Source organism: Pristis pectinata, chromosome 1 (genome assembly GCF_009764475.1).
Source record: "Pristis pectinata isolate sPriPec2 chromosome 1, sPriPec2.1.pri, whole genome shotgun sequence".
Taxonomy (NCBI): Eukaryota; Metazoa; Chordata; class Chondrichthyes; order Rhinopristiformes; family Pristidae; genus Pristis; species Pristis pectinata.
The window spans coordinates 9,191,163-9,211,364 of NC_067405.1; the positions used below are offsets into that span (position 1 = coordinate 9,191,163).

Below are 20,202 nucleotides of genomic sequence, written 5' to 3' on the forward strand. Positions count from 1 at the left end.
TTATTAATCACATGTACATCGAAACACACAGTGAAATACATCTTTTGCGTAGAGTGTTCTGGGCACAGTCCACAAGTGTCGCCACGCTTCTGGCACCAATATAGCATACCCACAACTTCCTAACCCGTACGCCTTTGGAATGTGGGAGGAAACTGGAGCACCCGGAGGAAACCCACGCAGACACGGGGAGAACGTACAAACTCCTTACAGACAGCGGCCGGAATTGAACCCCAGTCACTGGCGCTGTAATAGCGTTACTCTAACCACTACACTTTAGATGGGTCATTGATGGCAGGCACGGCATAGTGGGCTGAAGGGCCTGTTCCTGTACTCTAGTCCTCGTCCTTGTCTCAAGATGAAGAGTCTGCTGTTTAAGACTGCAGGAATATTTTTTCTCGGAGTGTTGTAAGTCTTTAAAATTCTGCACCCCAGGGAGTGTGGCTGCTCAGTATACTTAAGGCTGAGATTGATAGATACTTTGGTACCGAGGGAATCAGAGGATACGGGGAAAGCAGACCTGAGGTACAAATTGAGTGCTGACATTATCGAATGGTGGAACAAGATTCACAGGGCACATGACCTACCCCTGTGTCTAATTCTGTTTAAAATCTAGGCTGACACTGTCAGTACAACACTGAATGAGTATTGCACAGTTGGAGGTGTCATCTTAAAGAGGAGGCATTAAGCTGAGACCCCATCAAATGCATTATTTATTTTAATTCTTGGAAGTGGTGAGCTCTCATTTAAAGGCTTGAGGCTAGAGCTGAATCACTGACAATGCAACAGTCTAGCATGTATATGTGTCTATAATAAAAGTTCCTCATTATACTAACGAGCTCTGAACTTTATTGCCAGTTTTGTCTTGTGTGATTTATAGTCTTGTTCTTTGGAGTCGAGATGTGATGTGCTTTGTATCCCACAGGGACATGCTGGGCTATTCAGGTTTACAGTGTACCTGCACTGTTTGAGGTAAAATGTGCTGTTCATTTCCCCCTTCATAATTACTTGGTTCCCTTCATGAATCCTTCAAATATTCATGATGAGTCAAAATAAATGTGAGATATACTCGTAGAGGCCTGCTGACGTAAGAGATTGTGGGATTGGACTGGAATCCTGATGGTTGAAAACTTTGATCCCAATCTTGGTAAACTACATTCCATAAAAATGCTGGGCAGGAAAAATGACCTCATAGGGATGTGGAGTTGATGCAAAGACCATCCACTCTGAAAGGGCATTTCAGAAGGTAGTGTAGGGACCGCCTCATTGGGTGACATTGAGTCAAGTAAAGGCCAGGACCAGCAAGGATGGCAGATTTCTTACCCTGAAAGATCTTAAGTCAACCAGATGTTTTTGGAAGCAGAATCAAATGGTTTTGTGGTCACTGAGAATATTCCAGATTGATTAATGTGTAGTTGCATTTAAATTCTCCAGCTACCTTAATGGGATTCAAACCCAAGTCATTGAATTGACCAAAGCAGCCACATAATCAAGATAGCCCAAACACTGGACAAGTCTGGAGGAAGGTATAAGGGGGATGTCAGGGGTATGTTTTTTACACAGAGAGTGGTGGGTGCGTGGAACGCACTGCCTGCAGAGGTTGTGGGGGCAGATACATTAGGGACATTTAAGAGACTCTTAGATAGACACATGAATGATAGAGAAATGGGGGGCTATGTGGGAGGGAAGGGTTAGATAGATCTTAGAGCAAGATAAAATGTCAGCACAACATTGTGGGCCGAAGGGCTTGTACTGTGCTGTAATGTTCTATGTTCTATGTAAATCCTCACCCCTCTCCTCCTTCATAATGGGAGGGCACAGGTCCTTTTGACTTCCCCCACCTTGGTAATGCGTCTCTGGATTCGTCCTCAGGACTGACAACAGGGCAGCATGTTTTAGACATCGGAAAGATGTGGTGGTGCTGGAGAGGGTGCAGGAGAGATTCAACAGGGTGGTGTCTGGATTGAAAGACTTTAGTTATGGGGAGAGGTTGGACAGGCTGGGCTTGTTTTCCCTGGAGGTAAGGAGGTTGAGGGGAGACCTGATGGAGGATTATGAGAGGTATGGGTATGGCAGATAGTCAAAATCTTTTTTCCCATGGCAGCGGTATCAAAAACAAGAGGGCATGGGTTAAAGGTGAGAGGAAGGAGTTTTAAAAGGGGATCTGAGTGTATGAATTTTAGGCAGAAAGTGGTTGATATCTGGAACGTGCTGCCAGAGGAGTTGGTGGAATTAGAGACAATCACTACATTTAAGAGGCATTTGGACAGAAACTTATATAGGCAAGGCATAGAGTACAGGCAAATGGGATATGGGATAGTGTAGATAGGCAGAAAGGTTAGCATGGACGTGGTGGGCCGAAGGGCCTGCTTCTGTGCTGCATGACTCAATGACTTTGCGACTGTTAAGAAAATATGCAGTGGATGTTTGGGCATTCCCAGAGCTAGAGTTTGCATTGGTGCATTGGGTGCATTAGAATTACTGGACCCATCTTCCATTATTGCAAGGCACCTCAATCCAGAGGAACCAACCTCACAGTATCTACCCTGTCAAACTCTCTTGCAATGCAGAGCCCTTCTAACCTGTAGTCACTTAAACATTGGCACTGACCACAGGTTAGATATATGGGCTTTGGAGGCGGTGCAGAGGAGGTTCACCAGGTTGATTCCGGAGATGAGGGGTTAGTCTATGAGGAGAGATTAAGTTGCCTGGGACTATACTCAATGGAATTCAGAAGCATGAGAGGGGATCTTATCGAAACATATAAAATTATGAAAGGCATCCATGCAGGAAACAACCTTCCTGCCTCTATCTTATCCATCAGGAAAGTTGTTCCCACTGGTAGGTGAGACTAGAACAAGGGGACGTAGCCTCAAGATTTGGGGGAATAGATTTAGGATGGAGATGAGGAGAAACTGCTTTTCCCAGAGAGCAGTGAACCTGTGGAGTTCTCTGCCCAGGGAAGCAGTAGAGGCTACCTCAATAAGTATACTTAAGACATAGTTAGATACATTCTTGCATAGTTGGAGAATTAAGGGTTATGGGGAAAGGTAGGTAGGTGGATCTGAGCCTATGGCCAGATCAGCCGTGATATTGAATGGCGGAGCAGGCTGGATGGCCAGATGGCCTTCTCCTGCTCCTATTTCTTATGTTCTTTTGATGCCATCCATTGTTCTCTGCCACCAGCCATGATTGAATGGCGGACCAGGCTCGATGGGCCAAATGGCCTAATTCTGCTCCTATATCTTATGGTCTTATTACAATACTCTGGAGATATGGTTACCATTTCGAGTGTTTTTGTGTATTTTCCGACTTACGGACAATATCGACTTGTGGATGTTCATTACCTTGGGAAGGGATATAATGGTTCTGAGTTTGAAGGTTGTGAGTTCAAGACATTCACTGGAGATTGGGCATTAAAATTGTCGACATTTCAGTCCAGTATGGGGGCGTGGTGGATGTCTTTACAATGAGATGATAATGGTCTGCCATCTCAGGTGGATATAAAACACTTCACTGTTCACTGATGTTCTGTCCAGCATCCCGAGACCAGTATTTTTCTCTTGTTCACCCAACATCACAAAAACGGATAACCAAGGCACTTATATGGGAGCTTGATGTGCACAATTTGTCCACGATGTTTCAACATTACAACACTTCAAAATATTTCATTGGCGTAAAGTACTTAGGAGTATCCTGAGTTTCTGAGTGGGTGTCTTGCTTGTAACAACCTTCTGAGATGTTTGCAACCAAGAGTATTGGCTTCCAAAGCAGAAATGCTGTATGTAGAGTGGGCCATTTGAAAATGAGTGAAAATATCATTGTGTGTGTTACCTCTCCTATTCTCTTGCTTCACATCTTCCCAAATAAAGGAAGAATTTTAATGGTGCCAAATGTTGCCTGTGACACCACTGAGATCTGAAGCCATTTGCTGCACGAGGCAATTAAAATGGGCTATTGACCATTTGCTCCATTACTTTACTTCTCCAAACTCCTCCAGTTCTACTATCCCGTGAGATCTCTGCACTTCGCTGATTCTGTCCTGCTGTGCATTCTTGAATTTATTTGCTCCACTGTTGCTGGGTGTTCCTTCAGTTGATGAGCCCTCCGTCCCAGAATCCCCTCCCGAAACCTGTCAGCCTCTCTTTCCTCCTCTGAAGTGCCCCTTAAACCTCACCTCCTTGACTAAAGCTGTCACTCATCTGCCTGAAAACCTTCATATGTGGCTTGGTCTTAAAACTTGTTTGATTAACATTCCTGTGAAGTGCCTCGGGATATTTCACAACATTAAAGGCACCATTTGTTGATGCTCAATAAGCATTTTAATAAGACTGTCACCTTTCTCTCTTTCTCTAACAGATTTGAGTCCATGGGTGTCAAATTTTAGCTTTCCAGGAGTCTCTGACTATTCTCAACTGGCCATTGATCTCAGCAGGAACCAACTGATAATTGGAGCCAGGTAATGGACAATTTCCATCGTAATTGCTTTCCTGAATTTTGCTTCTGCTTTGGTTCCATTTATATTGTCGGATTCACTCTTTTGCTCCTGTGTGTGTTGCAATTAAGATGTAATGTGCCTTGTTGCCCTCTTAACCCCTTCCCTGCCAGGACTTGAAATTTCCCCTTTCACAAGAAAATAGGAGCAGGAGGAGGCCACTTGGCCCCTCAAGCCTGACCCGTCATTCAATATGATCTATGCTGGCCTCAAGTCCTCTTCTGTGCCATTTCTCCATAGCCCACTGTTCACTGAGCTGTCAAATATTTACCCAGTTCCACCTTAAATACTACTAATGATCCAGCTTCCACTACCTTCTTGCTAAACTTAATATTGAAACAGAAGAGCGCTGGTAAACTCTTTCATTCACACAGTATCAGTGGAGAGAAACAAAAACAGGGTATCATTTCAGTGTTGTACAGCTCAAAAACAGGCCATTCCCTCCAACGGGTCGAGACTTCAGTTACCATTCCTCCTACCCTTCTTCACCTCAGCCACTCAGTGTAGACTGTAGGTCAGTGTCCATTCATCAGTTGGAATAAAAACAGAAACTGTTGGAAATACTCAGCTGGTCAGGCAACATCTGTGGGGAGAGAAACACAGTCAACATTTCAGGATCGTGATCTTTCATTGGAACTAGGAAAAGTTACAAACCAAACATATAAATTGGTAAATTGGTCTATTATTGTCACATGTACTGAGGCACAGTGAAAAAATTTGTTTTGCATGCCATCCATATGAATCATTTCATTACATCGGTGCATTGAGGTAGTACAAGGGAAAACAATAACAAAATGCTGAATAAAGTGTTAAAGTTACAGAGAAAAATGCAGTGCAGGCAGACAATAAGGTGCAAGGCCATAACAAGGTAGATTGTGAGATCAAAAGTCCATCTTATAGTACAAGCGGTCTGCCCAATAGTCTTATGACAGCGGGATAGGAGCTGTCCTTGAGCCTGGTGGTACGTGCTTTCAGGCTTTTGTATCTTCTGCCTGATGGGAGGGGTGAGAAGGGAGAATGTCCAGGGTGGGTGCATTATGTTGTCTTGAGGCAGTGAGAAATGTGGACAGAGTCTATGGAGGGGAGGCTGTTTTCCGTGATGTGCTGAGCTGCGTCCACAGCTCCCTGCAGTTTCTTGTGGTTGTGGGCAGAGCAGTTGCCATACCAAGCCATTATACATCTGGATAGGATGCTTTCTATGGTGCATCTATAAAAATTGGTGAGGGTCAAAGGAAATTTTAAGTTGGAGAGAAGGAAGTGGGGATGTAGAGAACGAAAGGAGTTTCTGTGATAAGATGGAGACCAAGAGAGACTGAATAATGTGCACGTTTATGGGGCTTTGCGAGGGGCAAGTTGTGCTTTACGAGCCTGATTGAATTTTTTGAGGATGTGACAAAGCACATTGATGAAGGTAGAGCAATGGATGTAGTGTACATGATTTTAGTAAGGCTTTTGATAAGGTTCCTCATGGAAGGCTTATTCAGAAAGTCAGGAGGCTTGGGATCCAGGGAAACTTGGCTGTGTGGATTCAGAATTGGCTCGCCCATGGAAGACAGAAGGTGGTGGTAGATGGAATGTATTCTGCCTGGAGGTCGGTGACCAGTGGTGTTCCGCAGGAATCTGTTCTGGGACCCCTGCTCTTTGTGATTTTTATCAATGACTTGGATGAGGATGTGGAAGGGTGGGTTAGTAAATTTGCTGATGATACAAAGGTTGGTGGTGTTGTGGATAGTGTAGAAGGTTGCTGTAGATTACAACAGGATATTGATAGAATGCAGACCTGGGCTGAGAAGTGGCAGATGGAGTTCAACCCTGATAAATGTGAAGTGATACACTTCGGGAGATCGAATGTGAAGGCAGATTACAAGGTTAATGGCAGGACTCTTAGCAGTGTGGAGGAACAGAGGGATCTTGGGGTCTACATCCATAGATCCCTCCAGGTTGCCGCACAGGTCGATAGGGTTGTTAAGAGGGCGTATGGAGTGTTGGCCTTCATTAGTCGGGGTATTGAGTTCAAGAGCCGCGAGGTGATGTTGCAGCTCTATAGAACTCTGGAGTATTGTGTTCAGTTCTGGTCACCTCATTATAGAAAGGATGTGGAAGCTTTAGAGAGGGTGCAGAGGAGATTTACCAGGATACTGCCTGGATTGGAGAGCATGTCTTATGAGGAAAGGTTGAGTGAGCTAGGGCTTTTCTTTTTGGAGAAAAGGATGAGAGGTGACTTGATAGAGGTGTACAAGATGATAAGAGGCATAGATTGAGTGGACTTTTTAGTAGACTTTAACAGACCCCACCCACCCTGGACATTCTCCCTTCTCCCCTCTCCCATCAGGCAGAAGATACAAAAGCCTGAAAGCACATTCCACTAGGCTCAAGGACAGCTCCTATCCCGCTGTTATAAGGCTATTGGACAGACTTTTTCCCAGGGCGACAATGGCTAACACGAGGGAATATAATTTTAAGGTGATTGGAGGAAGGTATAGGGGGGATGTCAGGGGTAAGTTTTTTACACAGAGGGTGGTGGGTGCATGGAACGCACTGCCGGCAGAGGTTGTGGGGGCAGATACATTAGGGACATTTAAGAGACTCTTAGATAGACATATGAATGATAAGAGAAATGGGGGGCTATGTGGGAAGGAAGGGTTAGATAGATCTCAGAGCAGGATAAAATGTCAGCACAACATTGTGGGCCAAAGGACCTGTACTGTGCTGTAATGTTCTATGTTCTAAGATGGTGGTTTCAACTCGAAACGTTGACAATTCCTGAACACCATGACAAGTAGCGACAGAATTTCAAATTGGGAAAGGATCTTGCTGCTCAGTTAGATAGTTGGGAGTTCAGGACCTACTCCAGAGATTTGAGTGCTGGCTATCTATGCTGATACAGCAGGAATAATGCTGCAGTGTAAGAATTGTTGTTCCTTAGATAAAGAATTATCAAACAATCAATTGTGGCCTGAATGACTACTTGAAGTGTCAAACAATCTGCTGGAGCATCTGTGGGAGGAAAGGAATCGTCAGCATGTCGGGTCGGAACCCTGCCTCAGGACCGTTTCCTTCCCCCCACAGATGCTGCTTGACCCACTGAGTTCCTCCAGCAGATTGTTTGTTGCTCCAGATTCCTGCAACTGTGGTCTCTGGTGTCTCCATTTCGCTACTCCACTGTGAAGTCTCTTCAAGGCATGCCAGCTTTGAAGAAGCTTTCAAAAAGAATCCTGATGCAGGGTTTCGACCTGAAATGTCGACAGTTCCTTTTCCCTCACAGATGCTGCTCGACCCACTGAGTTCCTCTAGCAGATTGTTAATCCCAGTTGATCTGTTTGGAGAAGATAGTGTTATCGAGTCATACAGCATGGAAACAGACCCTTCGGCCCACTGGGTCCACACCAGCCATCAAACACCTTATCAGAATCCTATTTTATACTCCTCACATTGTCCTCAACTCCCCTCAGATTCTACCACTCGCTTATATATTAGGGCAACTTAACCAATTAATCCACCCAACCTGTGCGTCTGTGGGATGTGGGAGGAAACTGTAGCATCTGGAAGAGTGGACAAGGGAGTCCTGGAGGGAATGTTCCCTTCAGAGTACTGAATAGAGAAGGAGGGTTGAGGCTGGTCAAAGAGTTATAGAGTCATACAGCACGGAAACAGGCCCTTCGGCCCAACTTGTCCATGCTGATCAAGATGCCCATCTAAGCTAGTCCCATTCGCCCACTTTTGGCCCATATCCCTCAAAATCTTTCCTATCCATGTACCTGATCAAGTGTCTTTTAAATGTTGTTATTGTACCTGCCTCAACCACTTCCTCTGGCAGCTCGTTCCATATACACACCACCCTCTGGGTGAAGAAGTTGCTGCTTTTAAACTTTCACCTCTCACCTTAAACCAATGACCTCTAGTTTTTGATTCCCTTTCCCTGGAAAAAAGTGTGTAAGTTCACCCTGTCTATGCCCCTCATGATTTTATGTACCTCAATAAGACCATCCCTTAGTCTCTACGCTCCAAGGAATAAAGTCCAAGCCTGCCCAACCTCTCCCTATAACTCAGGCCCTCAAGTCTTGGCAACGTTCTCGTAAATCTTCTTTGCACTCTTTCCAGCTTAATGTCGACTTTGCTAGAACAGAGTAACCAAAAATGTGCACAGTACTCCAGGTGCAGCCTCGCCACCGTCTTGTACAACTGCGGCATAACGTCCCAACTCCTATACTCAGTTCCCTGACTGATGAAGGCCAGCATGCCAAATGCCTTCTTCACCACCCTGTCTGCCGGTGACACCACTTTCAGGAAACCATGTACTTGTACTCCTCTGTCCCTCTGTCCTACAACACTTCTCGGGGCCCTACCGTTCACTGTGAAAGTCCTACCCTGGTTTGACTTCCTAAAATGCTACACCTAGCACTTATCTGAATTAAACTCCATTTGCCATTCTTCAGCTGGTGGTGAAAATTTGATGAAACAGTTGGGTCCATCTGCTTTTGATGTAAATAGGGATGAGATGGATAGGCTGGTGTGGAGTGTAAACGCTGACGACAAACCATTAGGCCAGATAGCCTGTAGGAGGGTTGAAAAATCTCTGCAAGCTGAGGATTCCATGGTGTTTTAATTATGCAGCACCAATGGAAGGGGCTTCTAGGAGAAGAAAGAAGAACGTCAAAGACCTGTGGATTGAGCAGAAGGCAGAAGGAAATCAGTCAAAAGCAAGGGTGATGCATGGCAGTGTGGGTGGTGATGGAACAGAAGGCTCCCTTTAAACTGTTTTGATTTATCTTGGAATCATAAAATTGTTACATCATCAAAGCCTATTTGGCCCATTTATCTATGCCATCTTTAATAATCACATCAGAAATACACTTCAACCCTTTCACTCTGGCATCATGAATTATTCTCTCTGAGGTGCCAGTCCAATCCCTGTATGACAGCATTGATTGGTTGTGCTTCCATTACCCAAGTTCCAGATCATGACTGCTTAAAATATAAGAGCAAGGAGATTATGGCACAAAGCATTAGTTAGACCATAACTGGAGTACTGCGTGCTGTTCTGGTCACCATATTATGGAAAGGATGCGATAGCACTGGAGAGGGTGCAGAGGAGATTCACCAGAACATTGCTTGGGATGGAGCATTTATGAGGAAGAGACAAAATGGGCTGGGTTTGTTATTCCTGGATCAGGGGAGATTGAGGGAGGTACCAGAATGAGGTATACAAGATTATGGGGTAGACAATTAGAAACATTTCTTCTTAGTGGAAGTATTTGTAAAAAGTCCAGGCACGGTAGTGTAGCAGTTAGTGTAATGCTATTACAGCGCCAGCAACCTGGGTTCAGTTCTGGCCACTGTCTGTAAGAAGTTTGTACGTTCTCCCTGTGTCTGCGTGGGTTTCCTCCGGGTGCTCCAGTTTCCTCCCACATTCTAAAGACGTACGGGTTAGGAAGTTGTGGGCATGCTATGTTGGTGCCAGAAGTGTGGCGACACTTGCAGGCTGCTCCCAGAACACTCTACGCAAAAGATGCATTTCACTGTGTGTTTCGATGTACATGTGACATATCTTATCTTAGAAGACATAAATTAAAGCTAAGGGGTAGGACATTTAGAGGGGACTTGTGGAAGAATTTTTACGCCCAGAGGGTTGAACTCTGGAACACACTGCCTGAGGGGAAAGAGGGGCTAGGTATGCTCATGACATTCAAGAAATATTTAGATGAGCACTTGAAGCACCAAATGTAGGATTCTAAGGGCAAAGTGCTGGAAAAAGGAATGAATGTAAATAGGTGCTGATGGTTAGCATGGACCCGATGGGCTGAAGGGCAAAGCTACGCTATGACTGTCAATCCTTGCAACTCTCTCCACCTTCTCCGCTGCCACATTTTATAACGAGAAAGATTGGCAGCACTACACAGTGCACTCTGGCCTGAGGGTCTGGACAACTTTCCATCTGTCTGAGAAATTTGATGGCTGTTCAAAGAAATGTCATCTTTGCAAAAGTAGTCATCAGGGGAGAAATTTGAATTTAAAAAATTCTCCGCCCACAGTTTGCTTCCCTATTGTTCAGAAGCCTCTTAAAAATAAGGAGCCACTTTCACCCATTGATGCTGGAACAGGGGAACCTGTCAATTGCATATGAATCTAGTCCTCAGCTTCATCAGATGGTGACTCCACTTTTCTGAATGGTTTAGTAATGCATAAGGCATGAGGTTCCCGAGAGCTTTATTATCAGATGGCCTAGTTTAACTGGAGCAGTTTTAACATGTCTGTTCCCATTTCCTGACAATTTACTGTTTGATGTCTCTCTATTTATTCTTCCTCCCTTTCTTTCTCTGTGTCAGTCCGACTACTTTCTCTCCCAATCCCTCTGCTGTGCCATCTCCATTGCCTTGTTTTCTATTTCTACTCTTCTTTCTTCTTTGCTCACCCCCAACTTTCGCCTCTTCTTGCTGCACTCGCTCCTCTCTTTTTCCTTCACTCATTTCTTTCTCCCGCGAGTTTATACCGTTTGCTGCTTTCTCTCTTTCTGTTGCCGTGTGCAAACTCGCGCACTCATTGCGGTCTTGCTACTTGCTTGTATTACCTTTTTATAATGTGCTCTTCTGGCTATCTTACCAAATTCTGTCGAGTTCCCTATCCTTTCGCTTCTGCTGCCTCACTTCCCAGATTCCACACCTCCCCCCCCCCCATCCACCGCTCTCCACCCACCACTCTCTACTATTCTTACACTTCCTCTGTTATAGCCCCTCTTGTTCAATCACTAGAGCTCCCAAGGCCCCAAGCTCTGTAATTCTCACACTTAAACCTCTCCAGCTCTCTCTCCTCCATCATTACTCTCATTAAAACCTACCTCTTTGACCTCGTCTTTTCAGATCTGTTCTTTATCCTTAGACAGATAGAGAGTCATGGAGCCACACTGCGTGGAAACAGGCCCTTCTGCCTACAAAGTTCATGATGACCATCAAGGATTCATTTTATACTAATCCTACATAGATCCCATTTAATTCCCCCACAATCCCGTCAATTCCCCCCAGATTCTACCACTCATCCACACCAGGAGCAATTTACTGTGGCCAATTAAACTACCAGCCTACATGCCCTTGGGATGTGGGAGGAAACTGGAGCAGGGAGAATATACAAACACCATACAGAGATCACACACCGTCAGGATTGAACCTGGATTGTCAGAGCCGTAAGGCAGCAGCTCTGCTGAATTCACAACTGTGCTGCCTTTTCCTCTGGCTGAACCGTTATTCAATTATCGTATGATAATGCTCTTGTTGTGTCTTATGAGTGTTTCATTACATTCGAAGTATTTAATGAATGCAAGTATTCCTGTATACCAAAAATCTTTCCTTTCTCTTACTGTCTTGTTGTATGAGCTAGGATCTCACCTGCTTTGGTACAGAGTGACTTTTCCAATGCACCTTAGACGTTGCATTTTGGACAGCCTCCTGCACCAGTTCAGATTTTCCCAGTGGGACCACCCTTATTGGGTGAATTTCAGGGTGAATTTGGGGAAAGTTGTAATCAACCGTTAAATATTGAGTGACATCTGATTTTCCAGTAGTTTGATGTGTAACTGTCCTTTTTCAGAAACTACCTCTTCCGCCTCACGTTGGACAATGTCTCTCTTATACAGGTAAGCTCTACCTACACTCCCGGCCTCATAGTTGGTTAAAGTTATTGTAGCTTAAAGAGGCAAATCCTTTCATTCTTTGCCTCACTGAAATGATTGAGTTAAAGGTGTAGTTGGAATGTCTGCATTCGGTACGTTGCAGGGCCACAAGCTTTTACCTTTTGAGCAGAACTGTTAATGGGCCACACTGATGGAGGGGAGCTCAGGTTTGATGTTTGCTGTCTGCTGTGCTTGCTGTTGGGAAAACCATTGCCTGGACTGTGTGGGTAACATTACAAGAAGGGAAAACTGAGGTTCTTCCCGACAATTTGGAAGCTTTTCAGGAATGATTTGAGTGGAACTTCTGAAACGTTGTGAACTGAGAATGGAGAGATGGGGAAACTGTTCCCGCTGGTTGGGACGTCCATTGGAAAACACAGTTTAAAAATTAGAGCCAGGTCTTTCGAGAGTGTAGTCAACAAACACTTCTACATGCAAAGGGTGGTAGAGATTTGGGAATCTCTTCTGCAGTGAGAATTAAGCAGCCAGGTCAAATGTTAATGGTAAGTTTTGGACATTTTTTATCAGCCACAGCTGCTGAAAGGCAAATGTTACAAAAGGCATTGCAGGCTGGTTGGGGGTGGCAGGATGTGATGTACGTACAAGGGTTTTGGAACAGCACAGTGGCACAGCCAGTAGAGCTGCTGCCTCACAGTTCCAGTGACCTGGGTTCAATCCTGACCTCTGGTGCTGTCTGTGTGGAGTGTGCACGTTCTCCCCATGACCGCGTGGGTTTCCTCTGGGTGCTTCCAAAGGCATGCGGGTTGGTAGGTTAATTCACCTCTGTAAATTTCCCCTGGTGTGTAGGCAGGTGATAGGATCTGGAAGAGTTGATGAGTATGGGGAGGGGAATAGATTACGGGAAAAATTAGCAGGGAATGGGATTAATGGGATTGCTCTGTGAGCCTGCAAAAAAACAATGGACTGAAATGGCCTCCTTCTATGTCTTAAAGAAATATGGATTCTGGAAAAGCACTGGAGGAGATAAATGGCTTCCTTCTATTCCTGTTCAAGGATTCCTGTGTCCCATCTCCAGTCCTGTAAATCTCCCATTTCTGTTCTCTTCTGTGTCCTTAACCTTTGTCCCACTGTTGTCCGATGCCATCCAAACCCCATATTATGGAGTTTGCTCCTAAGCCATGTTGGCAACCTGTGGAACCTCTTCAACTGTTTTCTTCATGTATCTTCTGCTTTGCATTGTTTGGTGGTGATCTGTGAAGGGCCTTGACGTGAAGGGCAGAACATTTGTATTGGTATTGGTTTATTATTGTCACTTGTATCGAGGTACAGTGAAAAACTTGTCTTGCATACCGATCGTACAGGTCAATTCACTACACAGTGCAGTTACATTGAGTTAGTACAGAGTGCATTGATGTACTACAGGTAAAAACAATAACAGTACAGAGTAAAGTGTCACAGCTACAGAGAAAGTGCAGTGCAATAAGGTGCAAGGTCACAATAAGGTAGATCATGAGGTCAGAGTCCATCTCATTGTATAAGGGAACTGCTAAGGGGAACATGGTATGTAAATAAAGGTTTCTGCTTTACAGTTGTCTCTGGTGTAATTTGTAGTAATTTTATATCTTTACACTGTACTACTGCTGCAAAACAACACATTTCATGTCATATAAGCCAGTGATAATACATCTGACTCTGATTCTGATTCTGAGACCCAGCATTCCTCCCTGAGAGGCTCTCTAGCGACTACTGGGGTGATGATCTTGGCTTTAAGTCCCACTCCAGAGACCTCAGCATAGTGTATAGGCTGACACCCCAGTGCAGTATTGGGGGAATGCTGCACTGTTGTCAGTGCCAACTTTTGGATGAGATGTTAAAGCAAGTCTCTATCTCCTTCCCTGGTCTCTTGGTCAATATTTGCCCATTCTTAGGCAGTACCTTAGACTCATAGATGAGTTGCTTCCACTCCAGTACCATGAGTTCTGAGGTGAATGATGAAGCCAATGTGGGATCTGCTAATTCTGACATGTGGGCTAGGAGTGGCTCAATGGAGTGAGTGGGCTGTTTGTGAGGTGGTGTACACTATTAATGTTGAGTTTCTGTGTTCTTGTGATGCACAGACAAGGTATGACAAGGTATTTTCATGGTCAAGTACATAATTCGCTCAAGGCAGCATCACAGGTAGACGGTGGTGAACATGTTTGGCACACTGGCCTTCATCAGTCAGGGCACTGAGTATAGGAGTTGGGACATTATCTTGCAGTTGTACAAGATGTTGGTGAGATCGCAGTCGGAGTATTGTGTACAGTTTTGGTTGCCCTGTTCTGGGAAAGACATCACTAAACAGGATAGAGTGCAGAGAAGATTTACAAGGATGCTGCCAGGACTCGAGGGCCCGAGTTATAGGGAGAGGTTGGGCAGGCTAGGACCTTGTTCCTTGGAATGTTGGAGATTGAGGGGTGACCTTGTAGAGATGTATAAAATCATGAGGGATATAGGTAGGGTGAATGCATCTTGTCTTTTTCCCAGTGAAGAGGAACTAAAAATTAGAGGGCAAAGGTTTAAGTTGAGAGGTGAAAGATTTAAAAGGGACCTGAGGGGCAACTTCTTCACACAGAAGGAGGTACTTAGATTGAATGACCTATCATGGGAAGTGGTTGAGGCAGGTACAATAACAACTTTTAAAAGACATTTGCATAAGTACATGGGTAGGAATGGTTTAGAGGGATATGGGCCAAACGTGGGCAAATGGGACAAGCTTGGTGGGCACCTTGGTCAGCATGGACCGGTTGGGCCAAAGGGCTCCATGACTCTAAGGTTCTCTGTGCCAACCTTAACACTCCTCTTTGAGTGGTCAGGGGCCAGGGATTGTCAGTCATATGTAGGCTTGCTGACATTTTCAAGGAGGTTTTGAGCACATTCTTAAATCTTTTGAGTCCTGAGGATTAAATATTGCAGAGAACACTGGGGTTAACTCTTCTGCTTTTAATTAAGAAGGAAACTTGACACAGTGAAGTTGGTCACAGTTTAATTGTTTTAGAAAGAAACAGGACAGCGTGAAGTCAGTTACACTTTAATTGTTCATTGAGTGAACAGAACATGCTGTAGTTGGTTAAAGTTTAATTTCTTCCTCAGGACATATATTGGGAATGGGAAGGAAATGCCCAATGTCATTCTTTTTTTTCTGGAATGATTGCAAAGGTTATTCTTTCTTCAGATACCTCCTTCCATGTCAGTAAAATGTCTTCTACTAATGAGAAGAATCGCTCTTAGCATTGGGAATGACTGATATTCTTCTGAAATGTATTTTTCTTTTCAAAAAAATATATCAAACATTTAGTCTCATAGAAAAATTGTGTCAGGTGAAGGGGTGGGCATTTGAAGGCTGATGTGAAGAGGTATTTCTTCACTCAGAGGGCTGTTAATTTTTGTTGTTGCCTAGCCTGGAGGGCAGGGGACCCTCAGTACTTGAGGATTTGCAAGGTTGAGGTGGCTAGACTTTGGATGCAAAGGAAATTGAGGGATTTAGGGATAGAGTGCGAACACGGACAAGGTAGAAGATCAGCTGTGATAGAACATGGAACATAGAACATAAGATAAGATTTCTTTATTAGTCACATGTACATCGAAACACACAGTAAAATGCATCTTTTTGCGTAGAGTGTTCTGGGGGCAGCCCGCAAGTGTCGCCACACTTCCGGTGCCAACATAGCATGCCCACAACTTCCTAACCTGTACGTCTTTGGAATGTGGGAGGAAACCGGAGCACCCGGAGGAAATCCACACAGACATGGGGAGAACGTACAAACTCCTTACAGACAGTGGCCAGATTTGAACCCAGGTCGCTGGCACTGTAAAGCGTTATGCTAACTGCTACACTACCGTGCCTGCCCCAGTACAGCATAGGAACAGGCCCTTCGGCCCACGTTGTTGTGACAAACTAATTAAACTAGTAATTAAAAACCTAACTAAACTAATCCCTTCTGCCTACACAATGTCCATATCCCTCCATTCTCTGCACATTCATGTGCCTACCTAATTAAGGGGCTCTTAGTGCATGGTACAGGCACTGTAGTGTAGCAGTTAGCGTAACACTATTACAGCGCCAGTGACACGGGTTCAATTCCAGCTGCTGTCTGTAAGGAGTTTGTACGTTCTCCCCGTGTCAGCGTGGGTTTCCTTCGGGTGCTCCGGTTTCCTCCCACATTCCAAAGATGTACGGGTTAGGAAGTTGTGGGCATGCTATCTTGGCGCCGGAAGCGTGGTGACACTTGTGGGCTGCCCCCAGAACACTCTACGCAAAAGATGCATTTCACTGTGTGTTTCGATGTACATGTGACTAATAAAGATCTTATCTTCTCTTATGGAAGGATATGGACCTGGTGTCAGTAGAAGGGACTAGTTTACTTAGACTTTTAATTGCCAGTTAAATTAGTTTGGCGCAACATGGACTGAAGGGCCTGTTCCTGTGCTGTACTGTTCTATGTGCTTTGTGTGCCTTGTGTGCAATAGGCTAATAGTCTAGTGCAGTATTATAGTCATGACAAGAAGCTGGACCCTCTCCCATTCCCACCTACCCCCACTACCCCATGTGCTAGAAGAGAAATGATTCCTTCCTGCTACATGGTAGGCTTACATGCACCTAACCAGACATCCCAGTTACAAAGCTGTGCTCTGTGTCTATTTTGAGCAGCAGCATCAAACGAAACAATCTCTGCCATAGAAGAGGACTATCCCCGTCTGAAGCTCTTTGTGCCAGCCACATTTTTAATGGCCCACATTCAACTTCAAGGGCAGGGGTGGGGGTGGGCACTTGGTGGTGCTGAGCATTGAAGCTGTAATTGTCCACTACCAATTTGCCACTGACCCCATGACACCCTGCAGCAGTGGAGAGGTCGGTATGGTAGTTGGAGCATTGGGATGACCTTCCACGGTTGAGCAGGTGGCAGTGTGCGCACTCTGTGATGTGTATTAGGGTAAGGGTTGGATAATGGTTACTGTCAGAGGGAGTGTCGGAGCATGCAAGTGTTAGTCAAAGCTGTGAGATAGGTTGTTATAAGGTGAGTAAAGGAGATGTATTGCATGGAACACCATGTGAAATCAGTAATATTTGGTGATGTGCTTTCTGATGTTAACAACATGTGTGAGGTCATTAAACATCCTGCAGCACTGTATCCCTGCCTCTGGTTCTTGACTCCTGGAGTTAACCCTGATTGCTGTCGCTACCTACTGCTGCTTCACTCTATGGCTTGAGATTAGTGGACCTCACCTGTCTACCACGGATGCCAGATCCACACAGTAAAATAGGATGGAGACAAAGAACAAAAACTATAGACCAGCTATCTTAGCAGCTGTTGTTGGGACAATGCTGGAGTCTATAATCAAGGTTATCATTTTGAGGAACTTAATGCAATCAGTCCAACTCTACATGGTTTTGTGAAAGGGAAATTGTACATGACAAATTTTCTGGAGTCCTTCAAGGATATAACAAGAGGTTTAATAGAGGGGAACTTGTAGATATAGTGTATTTGGATTTCCAGAAGGCATTCAACAAGGTGCCAGATAAAAAGTACAAGATAAGAGCTCATGATATTGGAGGTATTGGTATTGGTTTATTATTGTCACTTGTACTAAGGTACAGTGAAAAATTTGTCTTACATACCGATCGTACAGATCAATTCATTGCACAGTGCAGATACATTGAGTTAGTACAGAGAGCATTGAGGTAGTACAGGGTAAAAACAATAACAGAATATAGAGTAAAGTGTCACAACTACAGGGAAATGCAGTGCAGGTAGACAGTAAGGTGCAAGGTCAAACAAGGTAGATTGTGAGGTCAAGAGTCCATCTCATCGTATAAGGGAACTGTTTGATAGTCTTATCACAGCAGGATAGAAGCTGTCCTTGAGCCTGGTGATATGTCCCTCAGGCTCCTGTATCTTCTGCCTGATGGGAGAGGAGAGAAGAGAGAATGACCTGGGTGGGTGGGGTCTTTGATTATGCTGGCTGCTTCACCAAGGCAGCAAGAGGTATAGACAGAGTCAATGGAGGGAAGGCTGGTTTCCTTGATGTATTGTGCTGACGTGGATTGAAGGCTGGTTATCACCTTGATGACAGAGAGTCAGAGGGAAAAGGTCTTTTTCAGATTGGAACGAATCGACTAGTGGAGTACCCCAGTGATAAGCCCTCAATTATTTGCTATCTGTATTAATAACTTGGAGAAGGGGACAGAGTGTTAAATATCCAATTTGCTGATGGCACAAAAATACATGAGGTGGCAAGCTGGATTGAAGATGAAATTTAAAATAAAGCACTGACAGTTTCATGAATAGGAAAAGTTTACAGGGATATGGGCCAAATGCGGGCAAATGGGACAAGCTTAGATGGGCATCTTGGTCGGCATGGACGAGTTGGGCCATAGGGCCTATTTCCGTGCTGCATTACTCTGACTCTGACTCTGACTCTATCTGCTTCCACCACCACTCCTGGCAGCACATTCCAGGCACCCACCACTCTCTGCGTAAACAACCTGCCCAGCACATCTCCTTTGAACTTACCCCTTCTCACCTTAAATGCATGACCTCTCGTATTAGACATATCAACCCTGGGGAAAAGATACCAGCTGTCTATCTATGCCTCTCATAATCTTATAAACCTCTATTAGGTCTTTCCTCAGCCTTGGCTGCTCCAGAGAAAATAGCCCAAGTTTGTCCAACCTCTCCTCATAGCACATGCCCTCTAATCCAAGCAACATCCTGGTAAACCTCTTCTGCACCCTCTCCAAAGCCTCCACCTCCTTCCTATAATGGGGCAACCAGAATTGAATGCAATACTCCAGATTTTACTGAATATGTATGGATCAGTTGGAAACTAGATGGAGAAATGGCACATGGATCTTAATCCAGACAAGTGTGAGATGAGAGATGATGCAATTTGGGAGGTCAAATGTAAGAGGAAAGTATACAGTAAATGGCAGCATACTTAGGAGCATTGATGTACTCTCCGACTCTGTGAGTGGATGCAGAGAGGATGTCTCCCCAGATGAGGAGACTAGAACCAGGGATCACAGTCTCACAATATGGGGCAGGACTTTTAGTACAGATGAGGAGAAATTTCTTCACTCAGTGTAGAAGGTTGCTGTAAATTACAACAGGACGTCGATAGAATGCAGACCTGGGCTGAGAAGTGGCAGATGGAGTTCAACCCGGATAAGTGTGAAGTGATACACTTTGGGAGATCAAATTTGAAGGCAGAATACAAGGTTAATGGCAGGACTCTTAGCAGTGTGGAGGAACAGAGGGATCTTGGGGTCCACGTCCATAGATCCCTCAAGTTTGCTGCGCAGGTCAATAGGGTTCTTAAGGAGGCATATGTAGAGTTGGCCTTCATTAGTTGGGGGTATTGAGCCGCGAGGTGATGTTGCAGCTCTATAGAACTCTGCTCAGACCACACTTGGAGTATTGTGTTCAGTTCTGTTCGCCTTATTTATAGGAAGGATGTGGAAGCTTTACAGAGGGTGCAGAGGAGATTTACCAGAATGTTGCCTGGATTGGAGAGCATGTCTTATGAGGATAGGTTGAATGAACCAGGGCTTTTTGGAGAGAAGGTGACTTGATAGAGGTGTACAAGATGATAAGAGGCATAGGTCGAGTGGACAGTCAGAGACTTTTTCCCAGGGCGACAATGGCTAATACGAGGGGACATAATTTTAAGGTGATTGGAGGAAGGTATAAGGGGGATGTCAGGGGTAAGTTCTTTACACAGAGAGTGGTGGGTGCGTGGAACGCACTGCTGGCAGAGGTTGTGGGGGCAGATACATTAAGGACATTTAAGAGACTCTTAGATAGACATATGAATGATAAGAGAAATGGGGGACTATGTGGGAAGGAAGGGTTAGATAGATCTTAGAGCAGGATAAAATGTCGGCACAACATTGTGGGCTGAAGGGCCTGTACTGTCCTGTAGTGTTCTATGTTCTATGTTCTAGGAGAGTGGAATGCCCCACTTTGAAGGGATGCGTTTAGGCCAGTGAATTCAATCAATACAAAGCTCAGCTGATTCCTGGACATTAAGTGAATCAAGGGACAAG

At 44.8% G+C, this 20,202-nt stretch overlaps 1 protein-coding gene across 4 annotated transcripts in view; it reads left to right on the forward strand.

Moving 5' to 3' along the window:
• sema5ba (sema domain, seven thrombospondin repeats (type 1 and type 1-like), transmembrane domain (TM) and short cytoplasmic domain, (semaphorin) 5Ba) overlaps positions 1–20,202 on the forward strand; it is a 350,416-nt gene that overhangs the window by 170,201 nt on the left and 160,013 nt on the right. For all 4 annotated transcript variants that reach the window (XM_052028256.1, XM_052028245.1, XM_052028265.1 and 1 more), the window contains 2 exons: positions 4,357–4,456; positions 12,074–12,119. In XM_052028256.1, coding sequence (XP_051884216.1) covers positions 4,357–4,456; positions 12,074–12,119 — 146 coding nt within the window. The remainder of the gene's footprint in view (positions 1–4,356; positions 4,457–12,073; positions 12,120–20,202) is intronic.